At 34.7% G+C, this 21,662-nt stretch overlaps 1 protein-coding gene across 6 annotated transcripts in view; it reads left to right on the top strand.

Annotated features, from left to right (window-relative positions):
• Nucleotides 1–21,662, top strand: part of STAG2 (STAG2 cohesin complex component) — a 141,860-nt gene that overhangs the window by 76,017 nt on the left and 44,181 nt on the right. For all 6 annotated transcript variants that reach the window (XM_036880838.2, XM_036880836.2, XM_036880835.2 and 3 more), the window contains exons 9-22: nucleotides 352–425; nucleotides 1,539–1,662; nucleotides 2,380–2,478; nucleotides 2,573–2,652; nucleotides 4,846–4,953; nucleotides 13,867–13,978; nucleotides 15,661–15,778; nucleotides 16,184–16,287; nucleotides 17,188–17,280; nucleotides 17,405–17,494; nucleotides 17,926–18,129; nucleotides 19,988–20,058; nucleotides 20,366–20,453; nucleotides 20,556–20,636. In XM_036880838.2, coding sequence (XP_036736733.1) covers nucleotides 352–425; nucleotides 1,539–1,662; nucleotides 2,380–2,478; nucleotides 2,573–2,652; nucleotides 4,846–4,953; nucleotides 13,867–13,978; nucleotides 15,661–15,778; nucleotides 16,184–16,287; nucleotides 17,188–17,280; nucleotides 17,405–17,494; nucleotides 17,926–18,129; nucleotides 19,988–20,058; nucleotides 20,366–20,453; nucleotides 20,556–20,636 — 1,446 coding nt within the window. The remainder of the gene's footprint in view (nucleotides 1–351; nucleotides 426–1,538; nucleotides 1,663–2,379; nucleotides 2,479–2,572; nucleotides 2,653–4,845; nucleotides 4,954–13,866; nucleotides 13,979–15,660; nucleotides 15,779–16,183; nucleotides 16,288–17,187; nucleotides 17,281–17,404; nucleotides 17,495–17,925; nucleotides 18,130–19,987; nucleotides 20,059–20,365; nucleotides 20,454–20,555; nucleotides 20,637–21,662) is intronic.

Here is a 21,662-nt window from a genome sequence, read left to right as displayed (position 1 = left end):
GTTATATAATAGATGATATGTATTGTAATAAATTACTTAGTAGATTTCTTTACCTACCTTTGTACAATGGTAATTTGTGAGCATTAGAAATTACTAGATCAGCTCAACAGTAAAAGCTAAGTCAAATATTCTAGATACCTAGAGACTTTTAGCTACCTGATACACAGCTGATAGTTTTTCCATGTGGTTACTGTTGTAGAGTGAAATTAAATATTAGATGTAACCACCAAAATACTGGAGAAACCTGCATTAAATATTAGATATAACCACCAAAATACTGGAGAAACAACTTTCAGATTTTCTTTTGTTGTCTTCCATTACAATTGAAAAGAAATAATGTATTCCTTTCAGCTTCAAGAAAACCAAGATGAAATAGAAAATATGATGAATGCAATATTTAAGGGAGTGTTTGTACATAGATACCGGTAAGTCAGGACCGTTTTTTATATGTAATTCTTGCTCTGCTTAAGTTTGGATATTTAGTGGTTTTAGTAAGTATAAATAATTAGAACGAGCATTGGAGTAAGATCAGTGTTAGAATCTAAGCTCTTCCAGTGGGACATTTAGGCAGGGTATTTAACTGAACTCGCTGTTCCCTATCTGAAAAATGGAGCAGTGTTGTGCTTGACTTTGTAGCTGTCCAGAAAGTGGAAGCTACTGCTGTTATTAGGAGTCAGGTTATAGAATACTTAATTGCTTTTGGATGTACTGTGTTACAGATTGTACATTGTAATTCCTGACTCTCTTCCATTTGAGTATCAGTTAAAAAGTTGGATAGATTGAAGTGAGATGTTTTCTTTTGCTGTTCTGAATGAACAGAGGAAAGAAATGGGTAATCTTACCACCATTTCTGTTGTAACCTATTTAAATGTTGGTGGCATTTTTTATTCAACTTCTCCCTCATTTCCTCAACCTGGCAGTTAGTGAATCAGATGAATATTTCCTTTGTTATGTTCCTTTGCCCATTCTTTTATTTCTAATGTAACCATAGTTTAGTCTATTGCATCTCCATTCTGAGGTCTGGAGATCATTGCAGTTTTCCTAAAATGTTCTTTTGTTGAATTATTCCTCTGCTCAAAAGCCTTAAGTGACTTATTAGTACCTACAGGACAAATTCAAAATAATTTAGTCTGACATTCAAGTCCAAATAGAGCTTTTATGTTATATTATGTGTAACTAATTCTCGCCTGGAAACGTGCTCTAACAAGGCTAGTGTGCCTACTGTCTTCTGAACACACAATGCCCAGCATGTATAAGCAGAGGCTGGGATATGGCATGGGGTAAAACATGGGGATCGGATTTTGTTCGTAGTTTTATTAATTTTAAAACTTTATGTGGTGATAATTATGCTTTGCCAACTAGACTGTAAAGTCTTGGCATTCAGGTGCCATGCTTTAGTTCTACTTCTGAATCCCCAGTAATACTTAAGGTAGCTGTGTATTTATAGTAGGCATGAAGTGTTTGGCATCTTTTGAAAAAACTGTAAGTGCTGGGGTATAGCTGCACTAATACGCGTAATTTTTCCTTGTTCCATTCAGCGATGCAATAGCTGAAATCCGAGCTATTTGCATTGAAGAAATTGGCATTTGGATGAAAATGTATAGTGATGCTTTTCTTAATGACAGTTATTTAAAATATGTTGGTTGGACTATGCATGATAAGGTAAGATATGCCCCACAGACTGCTTGTCTACATACAGGCATAACTATCTGCAGCGCTCATTCATAATGAGTTGTCTGCATATAGGTATACCTGGGACCACATTCTAATAGGCCTCTTTCCTTGATTCTCTCGTATTTGCTCTGTGAACACATGGTCTCTATTGCATAAAGTTCCCTAGGTGTTTGAATCTTGGCCACTGGTTTAGCCTTCAATGTTGAATTGATTTTTGTACTGAAACATTAGGATCATGTAGGTGGTGGTGGTGAGGCATGTCTTAGAACAGTAAGAGTCTTTCCTCTATTAATATGAATGCTATATATATATATATATATTTAAAATCCTCATTTTTGATTTTCTCTTTTGATAAACGTATCTTAGCTAGATTATAAGTTACAACTTGGCCTTTGACATTTTTAATTTTTTTCATTACTACTTTCTCTTAGGCTGTTTCTTCACTAACCTTGAAGTTCTTTGCATATATCCCTTAAAAATGCTAATTTCTGTAACAGAAAACTTACTGTAAAATATGCTGTTGTTGTCTTTCACAGTAATATTACTCTGAAAATTTTTCAAAAAATTTTTCATTTGACCTACAGAAATAGTAACCCCAAAGGTACTTAAAGAATTTTAAAGTAGAAAATATTATATACATGTATATTGAATATTCAAGTTGAAAATATGTGAAGTTTTAATGCACTTTCTCCTCGTTTCATTTAGCAAGGTGAGGTAAGACTCAAATGTCTCACTGCTCTACAAGGGCTTTATTATAACAAAGAGCTTAATTCCAAACTGGAGCTTTTTACCAGTCGGTTCAAGGTTAGTATTACTTTCAGTTTAAAAAAATTACCTATTATTTGGAAATGTTTTTCTCTTGCTGTCCCTTTAAAACTACCAATATTTTTGTCCTTAGGATAGAATTGTGTCTATGACCCTTGACAAAGAATATGATGTTGCAGTGCAAGCAATAAAATTACTTACTCTTGTTTTACAGTAAGTATATATTTACTGCATATTACTTATGTCCAGATAGCTAAATAATACATTGGAGTACTTGGTTTAAGTTTGTCCAGATCTAAATTTTAATAACTTAAGTCTTGGGTTTTACAGCCAGAAGCTTAATTTTCTCATAAAGTTGAGAAAACAGGAAGAGCGAACTATTGGATAAGAAAATTCTGAGCTAATAATTTGTTTTCTCATTCTTTTGGCCAGTTCCCTTTCCATTTTACTTAGACGCTCTTGAAATAAAGTTAAACATTTGAGTGTATTAAATGTGCTTATTTTTTTGGTCACACATTTAGAAAGTATTTTACTAAAACTTCTCTGTAAACAACATGAATTTAAAACATTCTATTATGTGAAAATGGAATAGTAATGCAGTTAATTTTTTTAAAAAATTGTGGAAATAAATATAAAATTTATATTGGACATTAGGTATGGTCATATTGTTGTGCAGCCATTAACATTGTCTGTCTCCAGAACTTTATCATCCCATACTGATACTCTGTACCCATTAAACACTAACTCCCTGCTTCTCCTTTCCCCAGCCCCTCGTGACTACTGTTTTACTTTCTATCTTTATGAATTTGACTCTTCTAAGTATTTCATATAAGTGGAATCTTAATTAGCATAATGCCTTCAGAGTTCATGTGGTAGCATGTATCAGAATTGCACTCCTTTTTGGAGCTCAATAATATTAAATTGTATGTTTATACCACATTTTATTTATGCATTCATTCATCAGTGGACATTTAGGTTGTTAACATCATCCAAATAATACAAGAGTCTTTGTTTTAAATCATAGCATGCTAAATCTGACATTTATGTGGAAAATTCATCATGTAGAAGCAGCCAGTGAAATTACGATAAAAACTAATGAGAGACAACTGGCCAATATGATTTTAAGTCATGCTGTAAAACCATAGTAATTTTAAAATTTTGGTACTGGTGCCTGAATAGGTAGTGCTCAGTGGCACAGAATAAAGAATAGAGACAAATGCAAATGCATCCAGCAGCCTAGTATAGGAAGAGAGTGGCATTTCCTATCAGAAGATAAAGGGTTTTGTGATAACTTGGTTCTATTTGGGAGAAAAATTAAATTGGATTCCTATCTCACTCCCTGCATAAAATTAATTTCCAGATGTATGAAACATTTAAATGCAAATAAATTAAACCATTGAAATATTAGATGAAAATGGGAAAGGTTAAAAACTTCTCTATGTAAAATGACTGAGCAAGGTCTTTCTGAGCATGACAAAATCTAGACCAAAAATTCATTGAATTAACTACATATAAAAACTAAAAATGTCTGTATGACATAAAGTTCTGTAAATAAACTCAGAAAACAAATGATAGGGCAAAATGTTTACATAATAGGAATCAGTTTTAGTAAATCAATAAGAACAGAAACCCAACAGGAAAATAGTCAAAAGTTAGAACCAGATCATTGATAGGAAAGAAAAATTTAAACATGTGAAAGACTTTTTTAGCCACATTTAATTAGAGATGTATATTAATATGATTGAAAAATGATGACTTTGATTTGCCAAGAATATTTTGTTTTATTTTGTTCTTTTAAAATAAGATGAGGAAAATGAGCCCTACACTTTTTCTCCGTACTGTTTTTGTACCCTCCATACTACTTTCCAATGATAGATTATAATTAAAGGTCTTTAGCACTTTAATTATTTGGAAGATTCATTTCCATTGCCTTACAGCCTATACAGTATGTCGTAAATTATTCATCATTGTGGGATATCTGGGATGTCAGTATAGTTTAATGTTGTGATACCTTGTTTCTTTCCTTACTATTACTGTGAGATAAATACTAAGTGTCTGTGTTTATCAACTGTAAGCTCTTAAGAGTGCCAGCACTTTTTCTACATTAGTTTATTGTCTTCGTTTCCCATTAGTGTCCTTAACATGTTATTGTTTCTCTTTACCATATATTTCTTTACATTATTGAATTCACTCCCATTGATCTTAGATGTTAACAGAAAACTCAGGTCTTTTGTCAGGGCAAGCTTTTACTGACAGACAATAATTAAATAAGGTTGATTTCTTAAAAAATTTTTAAAACACATGTTAATGAAAGTGTACTAATTTTTAATGTACGAACATGGTTTTTTTTTTTACTGAGTGTGCTTAAAATAAAAAGAAAACCTGCTACTGCTTATTTCTTTTTAGGAGTAGTGAAGAAGTTCTTACTGCAGAAGATTGTGAAAATGTGTATCATCTGGTTTATTCAGCTCACCGGCCAGTAGCAGTAGCAGCTGGAGAGTTTCTCTACAAAAAGTAAATCTAAATTTCTATTTCTCATTTTCTGAAGTATACTTTTATGACAAGAACTAACTGTGTTACAGTTTATATTAAAATATATATAACTTATTTTTAAAGAATTACTAGGTACAGGTAGGTCAACTTGAAACTTCTACATTTTTACACTTTGCTTTAAAAGTTTTGATTTCCCTTCCCCAGTTCCTTTGATTTACTTAAGTTAAATACTTATAGGGAAATGTACCCATGTCTTTTAATAGATAAGCTTAAAAATACAGCTAAGTATATCATAATGTTAAGACTGACCTCTTTGTAATTTTTCACTCTTTCTTTTGATGTCAACTTCCAAATATTGCCTGTACTATAATATTTAGTCTTAAGACTGTTATTGCTTTGCTTTATACAATATTAAAAGGTTTTGCTTCAAGTATTTGATAATAGTTTGACATAAGAATCCCAAGAATCCTAGTCTCTTTACTTTTATGTGCTATTTAAAACCTTGATTATGTAGTATGGATAGCAATGTAAATATCTGATCACAGAAAATATCAGCAAATGTTATGTAGTGACTTTTATTTTTTTATTGACGTATAGTTGATGCATAGTCTTACATTGGTTTCAAGTATATATCACAGTGGCTGAACAGTTACCACATTATTAAATCGTCACCCCAACTAGTGCCGTTATTATTTGTCAACATAGGAAGATGTTATAAAATCACTGACTATATTCTCCATGCTGTACTACCATCCCCGTGACCAACTTATATTATGATTGAGAATTTTTATTCTCCTTTATCCCCCTCATGCTCCCCAGCCACCCACCCCAAACCCTCCCTCATCGTAGCCACCAGTCCCTTCTCAGTGTCTATGAGTCTTCTGCTATTTTGTTCATTATGCTTTTTTGTTTTTTGTGTTCTACCTTTAGTTGATTTATCCTAAATAGTGACTGAAAAACATTGTCACTTACTGAAACAGAAATCTTGAAACAGAAAAACTGAATTTATCAAGGAACAAGGGCTCACAGTTGACTTCTCATGAGAAAGTCTGAAATCTCCTCTTGTTCTCTTTAACATTTTCCTCTATTCTTCATATCTAACCAAAACCTGCATACCAATTTCCAGTCCCTCAAATTCCAGCTTCTGACATGGAACTCTTAGAGGGTCTGACTCTGACCATGCGGACTCTGAGGCCTATCCCAAGAATTCTGTTTTATCTTTTTTTTTAGTGTTTAGAGAACTATTGTAATTTTCCATGATGAAAGAAGGGGATTTTTGTTTAGGCTACAGATGTTGTTGTTTTTAAAGTAATATATAACAACCAGATTTTCTTAATAGTTTCCTTTACACATACAGATCATTAATCTTGTAGGGACATTCTTGAAGCCTTGCTGCTTTGTTTTTCCCATTTATTTATATATTTGTTTGTTTATTCATTCATTCATATATATATAAATATATAAATAAAATTAATTTACAATTACATGAAGGACATTATGTTTACTAGGCTCCCCCCTTCACCAAGTCCCCCCCACATACCCCTTCACAGTCACTGTCCATCAGCGTAGTAAGATACTGTAAAATCACTACATGTCTTCGCTGTGTTGCACAGCCCTCCCCGTGTACCCCCCCCCCCCCCGCCCGCCACGCTATACATGCTAATCTTAATGCCCTCTTTCTTTTTCCCGCCCTTATCCCACCCTTCCCACCCATCCTCCCCAGTCCCTTTCCCTTTGGTAACTGTTAGTCCATTCTTCGGTTCTGTGATTCTGCTGCTCTTTGTTCCTTCAGTTTTCCTTTTTTCTTATACTCCACATATGAGTGAAATCATTTGGTACTTGTCTTTCTCCGCTTGGCTTATTTCACTGAGCATAATACCCTCTAGCTCCATCCATGTTGTTGCAAATGGTAGGATCTGTTTTTTTCTTATGGCTGAGTAATATTCCATTGTGTATATGTACCACATCTTCTTTATCCATTCATCTACTGATGGACATTTAGGTTGCTTCCATATCTTGACAATTGTAAATAGTGCAGTGATAAACATAGGGGTGCATCTGTCTTTTTCAAACTGGAGTGCTGCATTCTTAGGGTAAATTCTTAGAAGTGGAATTCCTGGGTCAAATGGTTTTCTATTTTAAGCATTTTGAGGAACCTCCATACTGCTTCCCACAATGGTTGAACTAATTTACATTCCCACCAGCAGTGTAGGAGGGTTCCCTTTTCTCCACAACTTCGCCAACGTTTGTGGTTGTCTGTCTTTGCCATGATGGCGATCATTATTGGTGTGAGGTGATGTATCATTGTGTTTTTAATTTGCATTTCTCTGATGACAAGTGATGTGGAGCATCTTTTCATCTGTTGGCCATCTGAATTTCTTCTTTAGAGAACTGTCTATTCAGCTCCTCTGCCCATTTTTTAATTGGATTATTTGCTTTTTGTTTGTTGAGGTGTGTGAGCTCTTTATATATTTTGGATGTCAACCCTTTATTGGATCTGTCATTTATGAGTATATTCTCCCATACTGTAGGATACCTTTTTGTTTTATTGATGGTGTCCTTTGCTGTACAGAAGCATTTTAGCTTGATACAGTCCCACTTGTTCATTTTTGCTTTTGTTTCACTTGCCCGGGGAGATATGTTCAAGAAGAGGTCACTCATGTTTATGTCTAAGAGATTTTTGCCTATGATTTTTTCTAAGAGTTTTATGGTTTCATTACTTACATTGAGGTCTTTGATCCATTTTGAATTTACTTTTGTGTATGGGGTTAGACAGTGATCCAGTTTCATTCTCTTACATATAGCTGTCCAGTTTTGCCAGCACCATCTGTTGAAGAGACTGTTATTTCCCCATTGTATGTCCATGGCTCCTTTATTGTGTATTAATTGGCCATATGTGTTTGGGTTAATGTTTGGAGTCTCTATTCTGTTCCACTGGTCTGTGGCTCTGTTCTTGTGCCAGTACCAAATTGTCTTGATTACTGTGGCTTTGTAGTAGAGCTTGAAGTTGGGGAGCGAGATCCCTCCCACTTTATTCTTCCTTCTCAGGATTGCGTTGGCTATTTGGGGTCCTTGGTGGTTCCATATGAATTTTTGAACTATTTGTTCCAGTTCATTGGAGAATGTTGTTGGTAATTTGATAGGGATTGCATCAAATCTGTATATTGCTTTGGGCAGGATGGCCGTTTTGACGATATTAATTCTTCCTAGCCAAGAGCATGGGATGAGTTTCCATTTGTTAGTGTCCTCTTTAATTTCTCTTAAGAGTGTCTTGTAGTTTTCAGGGTATAGGTCTTTTACTTCCTTGGTTAGGTTTATTCCTAGGTATTTTATTCTTTTTGATGCTATTGTGAATGGAATTGTTTTCCTGATTTCTCTTTCTATTAGTTCATTGTTAGTGTATAGGAAAGCCACAGATATCTGTGGGTTAATTTTGTATCCTGCAACTTTGCTGAATTCCGGTATTAGCTCTAGTAATTTCGGAGTGAAGTCTTTAGGGTTTTTTATGTACAATATCATGTCATTTGCATATAGTGACAGTTTGACTTCTTTACCAATCTGGATTCCTTGTATTTCTTTGTTTTGTCTGATTGCCGTGGCTAGGACCTCCAGTACTATGTTGAATAACAGTGGGGAGAGAGGCATCCCTGTCTTGTTCCCTATCTCAGAGGAAAAGCTTTCAGCCTCTCCTTGTTCAGTATGATGTTGGCTGTGAGCTTACCATATATGGCCTTTATTATGTTGAGGTACTTGCCCTCTATACCCATTTTGTTGAGAGTTTTTATCATGAATGGATGTTGAATTTTGTTGGATGTTTTTTCAGCATCTATGGAGATGATCATGTGATTTTTGTCCTTTTTGTTGATGTGGTAGATGATGTTGATGGATTTTCAAATGTTGTACCATTCTTGCAACCCTGGGATGAATCCCACTAGGTCATGGTGTATGATCCTGTTGATGTATTTTTTAATTCGGTTTGCTAATATTTTGTTGAGTATTTTTGCATCTACGTTCATCAGGGATATTGGTCTGTAGTTTTCTTTTTTGCTGGGGTATTTGCCTGGTTTTGGTATTAGGGTGATGTTGGCTTCATAGAATGAGTTTGGGAGTATTCCCTCCTCTTCTATTTTTGGAAAACTTTAAGGAGAATGGGTATTATGTCTTCTCTGTATGTCTGATAAAATTCTGAGGTAAATCCATCTGACCCGGGGGTTTTGTTTTTGGGTAGTTTTTTGATTACCACTTCAATTTCGTTGCTGGTAATTGGTCTGTTTAGATTTTCTGTTTCTTTCTGGGTCAGTCTTGGAAGGTTGTATTTTTCTAGGAAGTTGTCCATTTCTCCTAGGTTTCCCAGCTTGTTAACATATAGGTTTTCATAGTATTCTCTAATAATTCTTTGTATTTCTGTGGGGTCCGTCGTGATTTTTCCTTTCTCGTTTCTGATTCTGTTGATGTGTGTTGACTCTCTTTTTCTCTTAATAAGTCTGGCTAGAGGCTTATCTATTTTGTTTATTTTCTCGAAGAACCAGCTCTTGGTTTTATTGATTTTTTTTTCTATTGTTTTATTCTTCTCAATTTTATTTATTTCTTCTCTGATCTTTATTATGTCCCTCCTTCTGCTGATCTTAGGCCTCATTTGTTCTTCTTTTCCCAATTTCTATAATTGTGACATTGGACTATTCATTTGGGATTGTTCTTCCTTCTTTAAATATGCCTGGATTGCCATATACTTTCCTCTTAAGACTGCTTTTGCTGTGTCCCACAGAAGTTGGGCCTTTGTGGTGGTGTTGTTGTCATTTGTTTCCATATATTGCTGGATCTCCATTTTGATTTGGTCATTGATCCATTGATTATTTAGGAGCGTGTTGTTTAGCCTCCATGTGTTTGTGAGCCTTTTTGCTTTCTTGGTACAATTTATTTCTAGTTTTATACCTTTGTGGTCTGAAAAGTTGGTTGGTAGGATTTCAACCTTTTGGTATTTACTGAGGCTCTTTTTGTGGCCTAGTATGTGGTCTATTCTGGAGAGTGTTCCATGTGCACTTGAGAAGAATGTGTATCCTGTTGCTTTTGGATGTAGAGTTGTATAGATGAATATTAGATCCCTCTGTTCTAGTGTGTTGTTCAGTGCCTCTGTGTCCTTACTTATTTTCTGTCTGGTGGATCAGTCCTTTGGAGTGAGTGGTGTGTTAAAGTCTCCCAAAATGAATGCATTGCATTCTATTTCCTCCTTTAATTCTGTTAGTATTTGTTTCACATATATTGGTGCTCCTGTATTGGGTGCATATATATTTATAATGGTAATATCCTCTTGTTTGACTGAGCCCTTTATCATTATGTAATGTCCTTCTTTATCTCTTGTTACTTTCTTTGTTTTGAAGTCTATTTTGTCTTATACTAGTATTGCAGCACCTGCTTTTTTTTCCCCGTTTGTATGAAATATCTTTTTCCATCCCTTGACTTTTAATCTGTTCATGTCTTTGGGTTTGAGGTGAGTCTCTTGAAAGCAGCATATAGATGGGTCTTGCTTTTTTATCCATTCTATTACTCTGTTTCTTTTGATTGGTGCATTCATTCCATTTACATTTAGGGTGATTATTGAAGGATATATACTTATTGCCATTGCAGGCTTTAGATTCGTGGTTACCAAAGGTTCAAGGTTAGCTTCTTTACTACCTTACTGTCCAACTTAACTTGCTTACTGAGCTATTATAAACACAGTCTGATGATTCTTTATTTCTCTCCCTTCTTATTCCTCCTCCTCCGTTCTTCATATGTTGGGTGTTTTGTTCTGTGCTCTTTTTAGGAGTGCTCCCATCTAGAGCAGTCCCTCTAAAATACCCTGTAGAGGTGGTTTGTGGGAGACAAATTCCCTCAACTTTTGCTTGTCTGGGAATTGTTTAATCCCTCTTTCATATTTAAATGATAATCGTGCTGGATACAGTATCCTTGGTTCAAGGCCCTTCCGTTTGATTGCATTAAATATATTATGCCATTCTCTTCTGGCCTGTAAGGTTTCTGTTGAGAAGTCTGATGATAGCCTGATGGGTTTTCCTTTGTAGATTATCTTTTTTCTCTCTCTGGCTGCCTTTAATACTCTGTCCTTGTCCTTGATCTTTGCCATTTTAATTATTATGTGTCTTGGTGTTGTCCTCTTTGGGTCCCTTTTGTTGGGAGTTCTGTGTGCCTCTGTAGTCTGAGCAACTATTTCCTCCCCCAGTTTGGGGAAGTTCTCAACAATTATTGCTTCAAAGACCCTTTCTATCCCTTTTTCTCTCTCTTCTTCTTCTGGTACCCCTGTGCGGATATTGTTCCTTTTGTACTGGTCACACAGTTCTCTTAATATTGTTTCATTCCTGGAGATCCTTTTATCTCTCTCTGCATCAGCTTCTATGCATTCGTGTTCTCTGGTTTCTGTTCCATCAATGGCCTCTTGCATCTTATCCATTCTGCTTATATATCCTTTCAGAGTTTGTTTCACTTCTGTAATCTCCCTCTGGATGTCATCCCTTAACTCTTGTATATTTCTCTGCATCTCCGTCCTCATGTTTATGGTTCTTATTTTGAATTCTTTTTCAGGAAGACTGGTTAGGTCGATCTCCTTCTCAGGTGTTGACTTCGTGATTTTTGTCTGTCTCAGATTCTGCCTTTTCATGGCAATAGAGATAGTTTGCGGAGCTGGCGCGGACAGCTGGGAGAACATCCCTTCTTGCTGGTTTGTGGCCTACCTCTCCTGGGAGCACAGCGACCTCTAGTGGCTTGTGCTGGACAGCTGCGTGCAGACTGGGCTTCTGATTTTTGCCCAGCTGCTATGGAGTTTAGTTCCACGGTTGCTGTGGGTGTGGCCTGCATCGGGCTGCTGCTCCAATATGGCGGAGCCACGTTGGAGGTGAAATGGCCAGGAGGCTGTTTATGTTCATGAGGGGCCTCCAAGCTGCCCTGCTGCCCAGGGGGTTAGAATGCCCAGAGTTTCCCAGGATTCCCAGCTGCTGGGCTAAGTGTCCCTGGATGCTTCCATCCAGCTGTGGGGTCCCTGTCCCTTTAAGACTTTCAAAAAGCACTTGCTTTTCTTTGTCCCGGGGGCGCCAGCTGCGGGGACCCGCTCATAAGTCTTACTGTCCTGTTTCCCTAGTTTCTAGCACCCCACGCACGCGCTGTGTCCTCCCTCTGGTGCGGATGGCTAGGGCTGGCTATTTAGCAGTCCTGGGCTCCCTCTCCCTCCCCGCTCCCACTCCTGTCCTCCCACCGGGAGCTGGGGTGAGGGGCACTCAGGTCCCGTCGGGCCGCAGCTTGTATCTTACCCCATTCGCGAGGCGCTGGGTTCTCGCAGGTGTGCATGTAGTCTGTCTTTTACGAAGAGTTGTATTTGTTGTATTTTCAAAAATATATGTGGTTTTGGGAGGAGATTGCTGCTGCTCTACTCACGCCGCCATCTTGGCTACTCTCTCTGTAATGACTTTTAAAGAGAGCAATTTCAACCTTATGGACTAAACTGTATTTTTGTAAGATTTTATTAAAATGTGCAGTTTGGGTTGATGGATTTATTAGAAAGAGTACATGATGTAAAACATTTGAAGTACAGTTTCCTATTCTTTGTAATGCAGCAATAGTTCTGTTTTGTTGTTTAGAAGGAAAAATGACTGTGATGTCCATAGAAAGAGGTCACTAAGTTCAGACTTGGGGATAATTGTGCAAGAAGGATAGAAGGAAAATACATGTTCACTTTTTTTTTTTGAGAGGGCATCTCTCATATTTATTGATCAAATGGTTGTTAACAACAATAAAATTCTGTATAGGGGACTCAATGCAGAATCATTAATTAACCCCAAGCCTAATTCTCAACAGTCTCCAATCTTCTGAAGCATAACGAACAAGTCCTTACATGGTGAACAAGGTCTTACATAGTGAATAAGTTCTTACATGGTGAACAGTGCAAGGGCAGTCATATCACAGAAACTTTCAGTTTTGATCACGCATCATAAACTATAAACAATCAAGTCAGATATGATTATTCATTTGATTTTTATACTTGATTTATATGAATCCCACATTTCTCCATTATTATTATTATTATTATTATTATTATTTAATAAAATGCTGAAGTGGTAGGTAGATGCAAGATAAAGGTAGAAAACATAATTTAGTGTTGTAAGAGGGCAAATGTAGATGATCAGGTCTGTGCCTATAGACTAAGTATTAACCCAAGCTAGACAAGGGCAACAAAACATCCACGGATGTAGAAGATTTCTCTCAAAACAGGGGGGGTGAGGTTCTAAGCCTCCCCTCTGTTGATCCCCAATTTCTCACCTGATGGCCCCCCTGCAACTGTGCCTGTGTTAGGTTGTTCCTCCCTTGAGGAATCTTACCCGTCTCTGGCTAACCAGTCATCTTCCGGGGCCATACAGGGAAATGTAAAGTTGGTAAGTGAGAGAGAAGCAATATTGTTTGAAAAGGTTAGCTTTTTACTTCTTTGCAGATTTATGCCCTGTGGCTTCTATGCCCAGCATTTATCTTGAGGTATCTTTACCACAAGAATTATGATACTCGTTAATTTTTGATATGAGGCACCATGTTCACTTTTAAAGCGAAGAATATTTATTGTAGGTTTCTGTGCATAAGTGGTACAGCTTATGCGCTGCAATACATCTGTGAAAGGAATTGGTTGCATAAAAAATGCAGTAAGGTTTTTAAAAAGAAATAATTCACAACTTAGTCAAGTTAACTTGAGAAGTTAGTTTAAGAGGACTTTGAAGTACCATCATGTGTGAAATGAAAAGTTCTTAATAATTATTTACATGGGTATAATGTTGGACAAAATTGTACCTACAAGCTCCCATTTACTCCTTTGTTAGATTCTTAAATATGGAATCAGCGTTTTGTTTTCATTAGAAAGTTTCATGTTTTGTTTTAAAAGTAAATATTTTGTGTTGATCATAGGCTCTTCAGTCGTAGAGATCCAGAGGAGGATGGAATGATGAAAAGAAGGGGACGACAAGGTCCAAATGCCAACCTTGTTAAGACATTGGTTTTTTTCTTCCTGGAAAGTGAGGTTAGTTGATGTTCATTTTATACTTAGGTTCAAATAATTTGGAGATAGGGTTAAAATGATGTACATCTTAAAATCCCCCCACATATTACAGTGTATGTCGAGTAGAATAGAGTTGTAGCCATCTGCAAAATAAAAAAAAAACTTTCTTCTTTAAGTAGGTTGTTCAAATAATAGGATTTATCATGCTAAGAGCATGAATTTTGGAGTGAGATAAAAGACATGAAGATAAATTGGGCTTTTCTATTTATTATTATTTGTATGACCTCAGTTTAGTTAACTTAATCTAATTTTCTTAGGTAACAACAATAATAATCCATGTAAAACTCTTAAATCTGACCTAGCACTTTGTCAGTTTTCAGTATTTGGTACCTATTATTGTTGTAGATATGACTTATATTTAATATCTGCTCTTTTAGGATTCCCTGAGTCTGAAAACCTGCCTGAGAACTAGACTTTGAAAGGGCCTAATGTACATTTGTGGTGTTCATATTATGTATTACCGAGTCAGTGTTAGGGCCTTTTACTTTTCTGTATATTTCTGTATAAAGAAATATAACAGGTTTTGTACTGATCTGTAACTTTGCTAAATTCACTTCTTTTAGTAAGTTTTCAGTAGATTCCTTAGGTTTTTCTGTAACATACAATCAAGTCATTTGCAAATAACAATAATTTTACTTCTTCATTTCCTTTCCTATGTTTATGCCATTTTTTTCCTGAGTCTTATTTAATTAGCCAGGACCTCCAATAGAATGTTGAGTAGAAGTGGTGAGAGTAGATATTTTGGGTTGTTCCTGATCTTAGGGGAAAAACATCCAATATTTCAACATTAATTATGTTAGTTATAGGTATTGTATAGCTGATTAGCATATTGAAGATATGTTTCCTTCCATCCTTTCTGTTGCTGAAAAATTTTATCATGAATAGATGTTGAATTCCGTTGAATCTTTTTTTTGTTATCCCTTAAGATGGTTGCTTTCTTTATTCTATGTTTTATTTTGTTAATGTATTGAATCATATTGATTAATTTTTCAAATGTTGAGCCAACCTTGCATTCCTAGGGTAAACCGTACTTAGTTGTAATATAGTATCCTTTTTAAAAACTGCTGGTTTCAGTTTGCCAATTTTTAAAGTATATTCTATATTCCTAGAGGATATTGGCTCTGTATATTTTTCATTTGTAATGTTTCTGACAGATTTTGGTAACATGGTAATGCTGTCCCCTAAAATGAGTTGGAAAGTTGTAGGGTGTTTTAAGATTCACAGAATGAGGAGAAGTAGTTTGTTTAGAAATTGAATTGATAACTAAACATGTATTTTATGTTTTAAGTAACTTACCACTCCCATTCAGTAAAAATAAATCCATACTATATTTTATAATTGAGAGTACTTGAGTTATGTAATATTGGGTCCAAGTAGGCACCAAATATGCATGTATGTGACTTTTTTAAAAAATATTTTTCATGTTAATGATTTAGTGATTATTGTGAGAAATGTTTAATGGTACTACCTAGCAAGGTTTACTTAAACATAGCAAGCTAAGGCAGTGTCTTCTCTGTCCTTTCTTTTGTTTGACTTCAGTAAACAGATTGCTGTTTGAGTTTGTGCCAACAAGCTTCCATTCTTTTGAGTTAATGGCTAGTATGCTATTTGTCTAAGAGTACATTGCTTTTTGTTAATTCTAGTTACATGAACATGCAGCATACCTTGTGGATAGCATGTGGGACTGTGCTACTGAGCTGCTGAAAGACTGGGAATGTATGAATAGCTTGTTGCTGGAGGAGCCACTTAGTGGAGAGGAAGGTAAGGATGTTTAATTAAAGTATTTTTGTCATCTAAACAGTCTTGAAAATAAAATTTTCTTATTCCATTCATCTTTTAGTGTTAATTGAGAATCTGTGAATAATTTTGTTTTCACACACATGAATATGCTGTGTAGAAAGATGTAGTTACTGTCAACATTCTTTAATATTTTTTTGTATCTGTGTTTCATATTTTCTTGGTACAAATGGTGGACCATTGATGTACAGATCTGTAATGTTTAGGAAGTCTTAACTTGGTCTGATCCTTTCTGTGATACAGTAAGGGGATTTTTTTTTAGTATATTAGGTCAGATTCTATCACATGCAGAGAGAACTGTTATATAATAATTATAAGTGGCATATAGGGAAAAGAAATAGGTTAACGCTTTCTAATTTTTTCCCCCAGCTCTAACAGACAGACAAGAGAGTGCTCTGATTGAAATAATGCTTTGTACCATTAGACAAGCAGCTGAATGTCACCCTCCTGTGGGAAGAGGGACAGGAAAAAGGGTATGCCAATGTATTTTTGGTATTCTAAGTTCTATTTCTCCTTTCACAGTATCTTTTAAAAAATTCTTATTTGTACCATAGATCCAAATTTGTTAATCTTACGTTTTATTTTTCAGATGATCTTTGCTTATAAATATATGTTAGAAGAAAATATTAAAGCATTAGGAATTTGGGAGATTTGAGACTCTTCCATAAGATACTTTGTTAGTTACTATAGCAGATGTAGCAATTGACAGTCCTGCTTTCAAAACTGAATGTAGTGCACCAATGATGCACTTGTCTGTTTATTTATAAGTTTGCTTTCTATTTCCTGGGATTAGGTTTTAATGTGTTATTCCAAAGTTCACATACAAATCAATTATTTCTTGGTTGTAAAACAAAAATATTTTATATTGTGACATCTACATACATTTTTGTGTATAAAAATAAAATTTCATCAGACAATATTGAAACTTAAGATATGTGATGAATTCTGTTTTCTTTTGTTTTAATTGCTAGTGGAAATTTACCATGTAGAATTACTAATCCAAGGATCATGGCCCAAAGCTTGGAGTAGGCTAAAATACTTTTTAATCCCAGTATTATATAAACTCCTAAATTACTTTTCCTATTCTAACTGCTTCTCCATTCATCCAGAGGTAGAGTTGGTTAGTCTAATTAGAAATTGGTTATGCTTCTCGAGATATTAAAAGTTTTTTTTTGTTAATTAGGTGGCTTTAAAAACATAACATGCAAGTTACTCTCTTTGTCACTTTTGGGTTTCAAGTTTTATAGCAGAAATTTTTGTATCCATCATTTAAAATGTAGTTTTATTACTTATTTGGTGTATCCAGACTTAAACATTGCCCCTAACACTGTCAGTGGGTGTAATAAATACTTAAAGACGTTATGTTACTTTAGGTGCTGACAGCGAAAGAGAAGAAGACCCAGTTGGATGACAGGACAAAAATCACTGAACTTTTTGCTGTGGCCCTTCCTCAATTATTAGCTAAAGTAAGTTTATGTCACTGTCAGAGTGTTACTAAGAAACTAAAGGTTTTGTTTGGAAATGTCACATAGAATTTTATATTTACTTAGCATTATTTGTGACTTTTTTACTGTGTTTTGTTTTTTGAAGTACTCTATAGATGCAGAAAAGGTGACTAACTTGTTGCAGTTGCCTCAGTACTTTGATTTGGAAATATATACCACAGGACGATTAGAAAAGGTATGATGTTTCTGTGTATTAGAAGCCTTGAAGAAAAGTTGTTAGTTCATCTCATTGTATTTTTTTTTTACATTTTTTATATTTGTGACTATATTTGTGATCACTTATGGAGATTGGGGTTGGATAACTGGATAATAATTATTATAAAACAAGAGCAGCTAATATCTATTAAATACTTTCACTATGTTCCAGAAATAATTGTAAGTTCTTTATATGTATTAATATTATCAGTAAAGCCCTGTGAGATAGGTAATACTATTCTCATTAGGAAGTAAGTTCAGGAAATATTACATGTGTTATGTACCATGATTAGAAAAATATATATGCCCTACTGATTGTAGAGTTATTTGAAGCTTTTCACCATAGTAGTGCACTTGTTTTGTGCCTGTCATACATACCTTGGTTTTAATGAAAAAATTCTGATTTTGCAGCATTTGGATGCCTTATTACGACAGATCCGGAATATTGTAGAGAAGCACACAGATACAGATGTTTTGGAAGCATGTTCTAAAACTTACCATGCACTCTGTAATGAAGAGTTCACAATCTTCAACAGAGTAGATATTTCAAGAAGTCAACTGATAGATGAGTTGGCAGATAAATTTAACCGACTTCTTGAAGACTTCCTACAAGAGGTATATATTACAAGTATTTTGTCCGTTGGGCCCCTGCCCTTCACTAACAGAATTAATCAACAGTTACCTTGTGATGATCCCTAGCAGTATATTGAAAAGGTATTCAGACTTTTTATTCTGTGATTGATCATGCTACTATTTCTGCTCCTCCAAAATAAGAAGGTGGTAAGGACCTGTGACTCTGGAGAAGGTGAAAGCAAAAGTAACAAGTCTTTCGGATTTTTCTAATTAAAAAAAGAAAGGTCTAGGAAGCTACCAGGGTTTAGTTGAACAGGAGGCTGTTAGGAAATAGGAATTAATGGAACAGAAAAATAGAGCTAAATTGTGGCCTCATAGCTTCAAAAAGTAAGGTATTTCTTAGTGTTTTGGTATTGTTGGTGAGGAAAGGCAATTAGAATCTTTGATATTATGAAGCCTTGATAAATTGCTGTTTCAGCCACAGTTGATTTTGGGGTTCTGTGTTCTGTTGAATTTCCAAAGAGGCTTAAAGTGTGGCACTCAAATACACTTGTATTTTTATTGATTTTTATCTTCTCGGGAAATGTAGATTGAACAGTTTAATTGATGTGCATAAAACAAGAAGTTGTAGTTCTCAAATTAAGGGATCCAGACTTTTCCACATCATTTGTGTCATTAATAATGAAAAAATCGTGTGGGCTTCATAATTTCTAGTTCTTTTTTTAATGGTTATTTTTTCTTTTTTTAAATTAAAGAAACATTATACACAATCTTATGTTGGTTTTAAATACACAACACAGTGGTTCAACATTTACCTGTATTATCAATTCCTCACCCTCTCCAGTTCAGTCATTGTTTGTCAACGTAGTAAGATGTTACGGAGTCATTAACAGTATTTTCTGTGCTGTACTGCCATCCCCATGACTGACCTGTATTGTGATTGCGAATTATTGTGCCCCTTAATCCCCTTTTCTCTCTCCCCCTCACCCTCCCCAACCACTTCCCGTTGGTAACCACTAGTCTCTTCTCAGTGTCTATGAGTCTACTGCTGTTTTATTCCTTCAAACAGTTACTTCTTTAATCTTTTTTTACGTGTGTAACATTTCGTACTTTACTAAGTTTTGCTTAATTGGAGGTTTGTGCAAATTGCCAGCGTATCATGATCACATTCTTAGTTAAAAATTTTAATGGCTCTATTCTTGGCTGTATATGATTGTGATTAGGACAAATTGATTTAAAATAAAGCAATGGTTTATTAATTAAGCTTAATTACTTTGTTGAAAAACTGAAGTTTAAAAACAAGCATGTTTTGAGAGACTCTGGGGTTTTATAGAGTAAGTTTGATAGTGTTTCAGAAAATTTGTAAGTTTCATGTAGTAAGACTTATAAAATTTTCTAAAACGTAAGTTAACTTTAAATTGGATAGTTGATACCCAGAAAGTACTAACATTATCTAGTCCTTATTCGGAGGTTTTCCAAATTAATTTCCAAATTAATTTCCAGATTGTTCTGATACATCTTTCTTGAGCACTGTTTCATTTACTTCGGTTTTGTCCTTTAGGTGTTATCTTTATGATCTCTTTCTTGTCCTCTAATGTATTTTTCTTTATTGTCCTAATGCATTTATTACTGTGAAAGAGTAAATATCTTCACAGTTCTGTGTCAAGGTTACTTAAAGGAAAAAAGGAGAATGTCATTCAGTTTTTTTCTCTTGGGCATAACGTACCTGTGATAAGAATTCTGTGTTGACTCATTACTCCAGCCATATTACTGCTTTAAAGTTGGCCAGATCTAGGTATTGAATGTATTAGGTTATTCTTTGTTTTCAAGGCGGTATCAGCAATGTGATAGCCTAAGATTTTTCACTTTGGTGGTTATTAATCCTGTTTAATATTTGTAGGGTGAAGAACCTGATGAGGATGATGCATATCAGGTATTGTCAACGTTGAAGAGAATCACTGCTTTTCATAAGTAAGTTGAATCTTAAAATTTCTGATTTCTTAAAATCAGCAAAATCAAAACCGCTTTCATGTTCTGTGGTTATAATATCGTCAAATTATCTGCTAGATTTCTTGTGCTATTGTGAAAAACGTACTTGGTAGAATCATGCTTTGAATGGGCGAATGACTGACAAATTATCAATTAGCATACTTAAAAATACACCTTTTTTTACTGTGGGTTCATGTTAAAAAGCTTTAATAGCATTCTTTTAACACTCCAGTCCAAAACAGATGTGATTAAGCTTAACTTTTCAATATAATTTAATTCTTTTTCACAGTGCCCATGATCTTTCAAAGTGGGATTTGTTTGCCTGTAATTACAAACTATTGAAAACCGGAATTGAAAATGGAGACATGCCTGAGCAGGTTTTTATTTATTTACAAGTTACATATTTAACTTTGAGAATGAAGACTTTTGACTTTAAAAGTTTTAACTGTATCCCCTTGGCTTTTTTTTTATCTTTGCAGATTGTTATTCACGCACTTCAGTGTACTCACTATGTAATCCTTTGGCAGCTTGCAAAGATAACTGAAAGCAGCTCTACTAAGGTTTGTGGTTGTTCAGTGGAGTTTTTATTAGATTAAATGTCCTTAACTTTTTAGTAAATTTATACACTTAGTAAGACCAATTATTTCAATAGTTACTTCAATTACTTATTTCTAATCTACTGTTTAAGCACATGTACCTTTAAAAAGTCATGTTTGTAGTTTAGTTTACAGTCAGTGAAAGAACATTAATATGCTGTGTTTCAAGGTATGATTTTAAATTAAATTGCTCTCATTAGAAGGTGGATAATTTATGGATTTCTACATTATTCTGAAGTGTTGAATACATATAGAAATACAGATTTTGTAAGTCATGACCAAGAGCCTTTGAAACAAGCAAATACAGCTATTGGATTACATAAATTGGTAACAAGCCATCTGTCCCTAGTTTTTTATACCTTGCTCATACTCAGGATCTCTTTACTGATGTTTCAAATTTGTGATAAATCACTTCTTAAAGTTTTATCCATAATGATAATCCTGCGTGTGTTTAATAATTGAACTAAATAGTACTGCCTTTTCCATTTGTAAATTTGAAACTTAAATATTGTATTGGTAGTAGTAGATGTTGCCTTAAATAATACTTATGCACAGTTTCATAAATATGAAACAATTTCTAGAAGTTACAGAATTAGTTGTTTATAGGTGTCTTCCTCAAAAAGGAATCCTTTTCATAATACATTTATTTTGTATAAAACCACAGATGATTTTAATGCTTAGAATTTTTCTGAGCTTTTAACTTTTAAGCATAAGATGCTATCATACCTACAGATGGATATTTCCTTGAAAAAGTAATGTATTGTTAAAATTGTGTACTTTTTGTCAAGCACATACATTTATTTAGCTCAATATTAAGCTAATAGTAGGAACAACTTTTAGCAAATGTGATTGCTTCATCGGAGTCTGCATATGTCTTAGCAAATATGATTGCTCATGTAAGTATAACACATTGAGTTAAAAATTAAAATTGTTAAAAAGATAATACTTTTAGTAGAGGAAAAAGTAAAATTGAATGTTATGGAATACAGT

The sequence above is a fragment of the Manis pentadactyla genome, chromosome X (genome assembly GCF_030020395.1).
Source record: "Manis pentadactyla isolate mManPen7 chromosome X, mManPen7.hap1, whole genome shotgun sequence".
NCBI classification, from domain to species: domain Eukaryota; kingdom Metazoa; phylum Chordata; class Mammalia; order Pholidota; family Manidae; genus Manis; species Manis pentadactyla.
The sequence above is the reverse complement of the archived record's forward strand: the minus strand, read 5'-3'. Positions and strand labels throughout refer to the sequence as shown.